The sequence below is a fragment of the Diabrotica undecimpunctata genome, chromosome 4, assembly GCF_040954645.1.
Source record: "Diabrotica undecimpunctata isolate CICGRU chromosome 4, icDiaUnde3, whole genome shotgun sequence".
Taxonomy (NCBI): domain Eukaryota; kingdom Metazoa; phylum Arthropoda; class Insecta; order Coleoptera; family Chrysomelidae; genus Diabrotica; species Diabrotica undecimpunctata.
This window is the reverse complement of record NC_092806.1, coordinates 109101911-109110852: the sequence shown is the minus strand read 5'-3', so window position 1 is coordinate 109110852 and position 8942 is coordinate 109101911. Positions and strand designations below refer to the sequence as shown.

General features: G+C 31.4%; 1 protein-coding gene across 1 annotated transcript in view; it reads right to left on the bottom strand.

Annotated features, from left to right (window-relative positions):
* Positions 1-210: 210 nt before the first annotated feature.
* Positions 211-8942, bottom strand: part of LOC140439840 (prostaglandin reductase 1-like) — a 43413-nt gene continuing 34681 nt past the window's right edge. The window contains exon 6 of the mRNA XM_072529994.1: positions 211-497. Within this exon, the coding sequence (XP_072386095.1) occupies positions 268-497 (230 nt within the window). The 3' untranslated portion in view covers positions 211-267. The remainder of the gene's footprint in view (positions 498-8942) is intronic.

The window sequence follows — 8942 nt, the reverse complement described above, 5'->3', positions numbered from 1 at the left end:
GGGATATGCTGAGATGATTCATAACACTTTATTGATACCGATTCGAGTACAAATTTGTCCTCCTAAGCCATATATATATATATATATATATATATATATATATATATATATATATACTACTACTACTACTACTATAAGTTACTACCAGAAACTTTTCGCTCTTTGATTTCTAGAAATATATGAATTTTAAATGAAAATATACATTTTTTTATAAAAGCTTTTTATTTAGAATACACAATATAAGAAAAATTAAATTACAATAGTTTATTAAGCTTTTACAATAGCCTTTCCCACGTTTTCTCCTTTTAACATTCCAATGAAAGCTTTCACCATGTTTTCGAAACCGTTAGTGACGGTTTCTTGGTATTTGAGTTTGCCTTCTTTGATCCATTCCAAGTTCTGTGTAACTCCTTCCATAAACCTGTTGTTCCATCTATGAACCATAAATCCTTCCATTTTAAGTTGTTTACCTGCAAATCCTCGTTGGAGCATGGGAGCTAAAATATAATATATCGTCAAACTATAAAATTAATAGAAAAGTTAATTAATTTAAAGATCAAATTTAAAATATTTTTTAGCTGTCTAACCATACTGGGTTAAAATAATAAGCTCTAATCTTTTTATTCTTTATTTCTATATTTAAGTTGCTATCTGCCTTTGTCTTTATTGTAAGCATCTCTTGTTAGTATCAACATCTTTAAATAAATTCGACCACGTTATATAATAACGGATTAAGCGCCAAAATTTCAAAATCGAGATAATAGTGCCATCTAGCAGATGGGGTCCAAATCTATGTATAAAAATATGTTTTTTTGTAAAAAAGTACAAAATAAAGCGGTTATGAGTTATGACCAACCGGTATTAAGCATCATTTGTTATTTTATTAAAAAATCTTTAGTTAAAAAAGTAAAAAAAAAGTAGTAAAAAAGTCTAGAAAATAAAGCCTAAAACCAACATAACTTTGCAACTTAGTGTATCAGACCTTTTAACTTATGTAAGATAATTTTTATAAGCAAAACAATATGATCAAGAATTTTTCCCTTATTTACCCAAAGACGAAAGAAATAAACATTAATCTATTTAGTGTACTACATTTTTGGCCTAATAAATGTATAATATAATAAGAAATATCAAACAGATTCTTAAAATAAATTAACCACAAATTATCCCAAAACTATATTTTGACGCTTTGACATCCAGATCTGTTGTCTACATTATAATAATTATGACAAATGAATGTCAAACAATGAAAATTAATAATACGTCGTATGGCAACTAATATATATATATATATATATATATATATATATATATATATATTAATAAGATCCCCAAATTTGTAGATAAAATTAAAATTAGAAAGACCATTAAAAAATTCGAGAACACCCTGTATATAGAAATAGTTTAGTTGTACATGAGTGGTTTCCGAATAAGTGAATAAGTGATTTGGACAGTTTTCTCCAATAAAAAAGACAATACGGTTTGGACATAAGCAGTTAGATTTAGTACACAACTATTTGAAATTTGCAGTTATAATAGATTAGAAAGTAATAAGTAAGGATTATTGGTTATTGAGTTTTCTCCTTTATAAAAGTTAAAAAAGAATTCAAGGTCCTTTGAAAGAAAGTATTTTAACGTCAAGTAATTTTTGGAAAAACAAAAAAAAAATTTATGAACTAAGAATCCGATGATGCGTTGGATGACAGGGAACTGTCAAGGGAACTATCAAAATAACTGTCAAACTGGAATGCGAATTTTGGAGATGCTCCTAAAAAATATTAATTTTTAGTGGTTTTCTGATATTGTAGAAAAGATATTGTAATTGAGAATTTATAAGAAGTAGTGTTTAGTGTTTTGTGTGGAAAATTAAGCAGCCATTGTGGTAAGCAGAGACGAATGCCAGTAGAAATAGAGGCATTACTGTGTAAGTACACACAGATATATTTTCGTTGTGTCTGAGAGGAAGCAGTTTGTTTATCTTGGAGTTTGGAGATTGTGGTAAAATCCAAGCAAAGGAACCAATAATTCTTATATTAATTAAATTAATAATTAAAATTTTTATATTAAGAGATAGTTGATTTAGAAATATGTGTAGTTAAACCTTATTGATTATTAAGGGATGTGTGATTTGATGGATGATTGATTATATTTTATTTAGTCTATTTATAGTGTATGGTGTAAGATTTATCCTCAACGGAATTTTCAATTAATTTGATATATTTTAAAATAAAGGACAATTGTTATAATATCAGAATTGATTGTCTAGTATTTCTTTTTTCTTTTTGTTTATCTTTCTTAAATGGAACTAGCAGAAGATACTTTGAAGCCACGTTTTAATAAAAAAATTATATATAATAATTATTTTCAGCCCTGAGATATTTTTTGATTTTGATTTGTTTGATAAAGATAAACTTATTACTTTTCAGACTATATAAGTAGATTTACAATTATAAGCAAATCACAACAATTGGCGCCCAGAACGTGAGGGCTGATAAAAAAGTATTACTAGTTACATTTGGAAAGAGATACAATTTGAAAAATAAAAACAACAGGTAGTTATAGTTTTTTTTGGTCAAGTGAATAATAATTTGGTACATTTTTTTATGACATTTAAAATTTTATCTAAATTTATATTTTCTAACAATTTATTTTTAATTTTTTTTTGATTGACGTTTGATAACATTTGAAAATTTTTGACAAATATTTATATTTGGGTGAACGGAGGATTTGCCGTATTTGCAACAAATCGAGGAAATATAAAGTTGGCATTTGGCGGGGACAATATTTCAAGAGATAAACAAATGGCTGCAACGAGAAGCAAAAGTAAAGAAAACAAAAAACAAGAAGAACATTTAGAACAAGAAGAACATTTAGAACAAGAAGACATTTTCGAAACAACAATTATGGAGAGAGAGAGTCAGGAATTATCAGGATTAGAGAAAATATTACAACTGATGCAAATACAATCACAAAAAATGGATAGAAATCAACAAGAAACCTCAAAGAAAATAGAGGAATCACAACAACAAATGAAACAAACAATGGAAGAAACAAAACAAACAATAAATAAAAATCAACAGGAAACAAAACAAGCCATAGAGGAGAACAACAAAAAAATGGAGGAACGCATAGAAAAATATGAAAAGGAAATAAAAGGATGTTTGACAATGATGAAGAACGAAATGGGACAGCAAGAAATGAGAATTAAAGATCAAATGAAAGAACAAGAAACAAAAATTCAAAATACAATGAAGGAGATAAAGAACGATCATAAAAAGGAGCTAGAGAAATTGGAAATCAAATTTAAAAATGCGTTACAAGAAGACAAGCGAGAAATAGAAGAAAAAGTTAAGCAGAACGAAAGACAAATTGCGGAAATCAAGACGCAACAAAATTTTGGAGAAAGAAGGGAAATGCTTATCCATAGTACAGATGATGTGAAAATAAGGTTTGGCGGGGACGTAAAAAAATTACACCCAGTAATTCTCATAAATAATTTAAAGAAGAAAGTGCGGTACATCGGTAACTTCGAAACAGCCAAAGAAACGATAAGGAACCATCTTAAAGATGAGGCGAGTTTATGGTTTGACAGTAAAGAAGAGGAATTTACCAATTGGGAAAACTTTGAGAAAAGATTTTTGAACTATTTCTGGGGAAAAATACAGCAATTGGAGATCAACAAAGAACTGCAGAACGGGAAATATAACGAAAAGTTGGGAGTATCAGAAAAAGTATATGCTTTACAAATCTACAACAACGCCAAACATTTAGAGTACAATTATTCATCGGAACAATTGGTAGAATTGATTGCCAGACAGTTTGAGGAAACATTAGAAGACCACATTACTTTGCAAAATTACAAAGACATTGATAGTCTCTGTCAATTTTTACAAATAAGAGAATCACATTTACGAGACAGAAAAACTAGAAGACCACAAGAAATGCAGGAAAACAGAGATAGGAGACAAAATTATCGTCAAGACCGACCTAAAAGAGAATTTATTCCGAGAAGAGAATACGAAAATAGAGAAAACAGGAGAGAGAGATACGAATCCAGGAACCAGCAAGGAAACCGAGACAGATACAGAGAAAACCACAATAGAAATACATACACAGACTATAAAGAAAATAACAATTACAGGAGGACAAATGAACAAGGATATAGGGACAACAGATACGAATCCGAAAGGCCAGGAGGAGTGAGAAGAGAGGTAAATAACACACAAATAGAAGAATACGGGGAAGAGAGACAATGCGAGGACAGAAGAAGTACAGAAAGACAACAGGAGGATTTTCGCGAAGGCGCTTACTAAAAACAAAGAAAAACACCGGAATTTTTTGTCACCCAAAGGAATTTATAAAACTCGCAGTACATAAGGACAAAGAAAATGGATCAAATTTAAAATATATAAACGGATTTATAAATGAGACACCCATAAAAATTTTGATAGATTCGGGTTCTGAAATTTCGCTGGTAAATAGAAAGTTGATAGAAGAAGTTAATTTGACAAATTTAATTTATAAAATACCTAGGGTAAATTTAGTGGGCGCGAATAAACGAACGTTAGCAACGATAAATGAAGGGATACGAATTAGGATACGATTGGGAAAGAAATTTTTTTCACTACAATGTGTGATAATGCCAAATATGTCGCATGATATGATAGTAGGAGTAGACGAATTATCGGAAAAGCATATAGTGTTGGATTTTAATAAGAAAACCATGAACATCGAGAATGAACTGATAGAATTGGAAGAAAAATTAGATAAGGACAAGGACAATGAAACAAGGAATATAGATGAAGCGGATAAAAAAAGAATAGTAGAAATGAATTTGGCAACGAAACAAGGACAAAGAAACATGAGAAGATACAAGCAGAGAAGTATAAAAGAAGTTAATGCCTGGAATTCCTCAAAAGAGACGAGTCCAGAAGAAGAAGAAAAGGAAAAGATAGAAGAATTTAAAGAATGGCATTCCTCATATGAGACGAGCCCAGAAAAGGAAAGGATAGAAGAAATTAAACAATGGATTTCCGCAAAAGAGAGAAGTTTAGAAGAAGAAAAAGAAAAGAGAAAGGAAGAAAAGGAAAGAAAGTTAAAAGAAGACAGTCATACATGGGATGTATGGAATCCAGGGAGCATAAACGAAAAGCGAGATGATAAGTTAGAAACAACTGTATTTGAAGAAGAAGTGTATGCAAACGAGGACACCGAATACGAGGTAAATATATGTAAACAAGATAAGGAGAACGAAGGAGAACTAATTTGCGGAGAAGGACAAGAAAAGGAGATGCGTTTGATGTTAAAAAACTACGAAAATTTAATAAACGAAGAAAATAGAGTGGCCAGAAATTACGAGCATACATTTGAGGTGAAAAATTTGGGAAGTTTTCGTTCAAAAACATACCCCATCCCGTATAAATATCGGCAAGACGTGAAAAGAGAAATCGAGAAAATGTTGGAAGATCAGATTATAGAGAGATGTGATTCACCCTATGTCAATCCAATAGTGATAGTGAAGAAAAGCAGTGGAGATTTAAGGCTATGTTTAGATGCGAGAAACATCAACCAGCATACAGTATCCCAATATGAATCACCATTAAATATTGAGGCTATTTTTGGAAGAATAACTGGGTCACATATTTTTTCCAAAATTGATTTAAAACATAGTTTTTGGTTGATTCCATTAGCAGAAAAATGCCGAAATTATACAGCTTTTTCAATTGATGGGATAGTATATCGTTTCAAGGTAGTTCCTTTTGGATTGCAAAGTGCATGCGCAGCACTGGTGAGAGCTCTGCACACCATTCTCAACCGTCATGAAGATTTTATTGTCCACTATATAGACGATTTATTGATTTTTTCTCCGGATACGCAAAGTCATTTGAAACACATTAAATTGGTGCTGGAAGAATTGGATCAGGCTGGTTTGAAACTAAACATAGAAAAATGCCAATTTTTTCAAAAGGAAGTAGTGTATTTGGGGTTTAAACTGGACACGAGCGGAATTACTTTAGCGGAAGACCGAGTAAATTTAATAAATGATTATCCGAGACCGAAAAATTTGAAAACTTTGAGAGGTTTTCTCGGAATGGTGAATTACTTTAAAAAACTAATCCCAGATATAAGCGAGAAACAAATACCGCTAATAAAATTACTAAAAAAAGGAGTTAGATGGAATTGGAAGGAAGAACAAGAAAAAGCTTTCTTAAGATTAAAAGAAGAGTTCTCAAAAGAAATCAAGGTGTATCATCCTATTTACCACCAACCATTTATTCTGAGAACCGATGCTTCAATTCAAAAATTTGCTGGGGTTTTATCACAAATACAGAATGAACAGGAAGTACCGATATGTTTTATTTCTCGAGTAACGAAAACGCATGAAAGAAAATATAGCGTTACTGAACTCGAATTCGCGAGTGTACTATTTTGTGTTAAGAAGCTACGATTCTACCTATTGGGAGCGAAATTTACAATCGAGACGGATCATGCCGCTTTAGTCCACATCATGAAGAATCGATTAGTAAATAACAGAATACATCGAGGAATTTTGTTACTACAAGAGTACGATTTTGAATTCAAGTACATCAGAGGAAAGGACAATATCATAGCCGATGCTTTAACCCGGGATGAAGAAACAGGAAAAAAGGATACGATTGAATTGCATGTAGGTTTAAACCGATTGGCACAAGAAGACGGTATTTTCTCGCTTAATGAAATAAGAAGGAATCAAGAAGGTTTGGAGGAAAAGGATAAAAGAAGAGCAGAAAGAAAAGACGATATTTTCTTTAAAAGAATTGAAGGAAAAGAATTATATTTGGTGACACCAACACTGGCCGAGAAACTGATGGAAAACCTACATGTAAATAACGGACATATTGGAGCCCGGAAAGTATGGTTAGTTTTCCGTGAAAATTATATTTGTCGACAAGATTATTGTATAGCTAAGAAGATGACCCAAAAGTGCAGTAAATGTCAAAGATATAAAAGTAAGAATTACAAAAATGAAAATGTCGCCAAAAACATCGTATCCCGAAACAAATTGGACATCGTAGCAATCGATATGTTGAGTGATTTAATCATAACAAATCAACGAAATAAACACATCCTGGTAATGGTAGATGTATTTTCAAAATATGTGAAATTGTATAGTTGTCGCACGACAAAAGGAGTCGAAATATTGAGAAAAATTGACGATTTCATAGATTCCGTAGGAACGCCAAGGAGGATTGTATTAGACAACGCGACGTATTTTGGAAACGATCGTTTAAAAGGACAGCTGAGGGAAAGAGGAATAGAGACTAATTTTGTCAGCATTCGTCACCCTCAGAGCAATCCGTCGGAAAGATTTATCCAAGAGGTAACAAAATTTCTTCGTATTGCTACAGATGGACAACATAATCGATGGGACAGAAAAATAACAGAAATAGAAAAATATTTAAATACGATCCCGAGCACGGTGACAAAAGAAACCCCGGAATATGTTATGAAAGGAATAATGCCAGAGAGGCCGTGGGAAGATACAAACATCCGAGAATATCAACAAGTTTTGGAATTGGTGCGGAAAAGACTGCAAAGAAGTAATGAGAAATACGTCCAAAGACAGGACCGCAACAGAAAAAGAAGGCCTGTCACTTTTCAGGTTGGCGAAAAGGTGCTGGTGAGAGCTCTGAGAGTATCCAACATCACCAACAATGTTTGTGCTAAGCTAATGCCGGTGTTTGAGGGTCCATATATCGTAAATAATGAAAACGGTGTAAATAGTTATGTCCTGAGACATATGGATTCTGAAAGAATCAGAGGAATTTTCAATATTCACGATGTATACAAATATCATGAATAGAAAACGAAAAGGTTCATTTTTTAAGTAGAAATAAAATTTTTGATTTAAGGAATTTGGGTAATCTCATTAGTTTGAAATTAAGTGTTGACGCGAGAAAATTTGTTGCATATGCGGAAAATTTTCATCTTTTCACCAGGCGGGGAGTTAATAAGATCCCCAAATTTGTAGATAAAATTAAAATTAGAAAGACCATTAAAAAATTCGAGAACACCCTGTATATAGAAATAGTTTAGTTGTACATGAGTGGTTTCCGAATAAGTGAATAAGTGATTTGGACAGTTTTCTCCAATAAAAAAGACAATACGGTTTGGACATAAGCAGTTAGATTTAGTACACAACTATTTGAAATTTGCAGTTATAATAGATTAGAAAGTAATAAGTAAGGATTATTGGTTATTGAGTTTTCTCCTTTATAAAAGTTAAAAAAGAATTCAAGGTCCTTTGAAAGAAAGTATTTTAACGTCAAGTAATTTTTGGAAAAACAAAAAAAAAATTTATGAACTAAGAATCTGATGATGCGTTGGATGACAGGGAACTGTCAAGGGAACTGTCAAAATAACTGTCAAACTGGAATGCGAATTTTGGAGATGCTCCTAAAAAATATTAATTTTTAGTGGTTTTCTGATATTGTAGAAAAGATATTGTAATTGAGAATTTATAAGAAGTAGTGTTTAGTGTTTTGTGTGGAAAATTAAGCAGCCATTGTGGTAAGCAGAGACGAATGCCAGTAGAAATAGAGGCATTACTGTGTAAGTACACACAGATATATTTTCGTTGTGTCTGAGAGGAAGCAGTTTGTTTATCTTGGAGTTTGGAGATTGTGGTAAAATCCAAGCAAAGGAACCAATAATTCTTATATTAATTAAATTAATAATTAAAATTTTTATATTAAGAGATAGTTGATTTAGAAATATGTGTAGTTAAACCTTATTGATTATTAAGGGATGTGTGATTTGATGGATGATTGATTATATTTTATTTAGTCTATTTATAGTGTATGGTGTAAGATTTATCCTCAACGGAATTTTCAATTAATTTGATATATTTTAAAATAAAGGACAATTGTTATAATATCAGAATTGATTGTCTAGTATTTCTT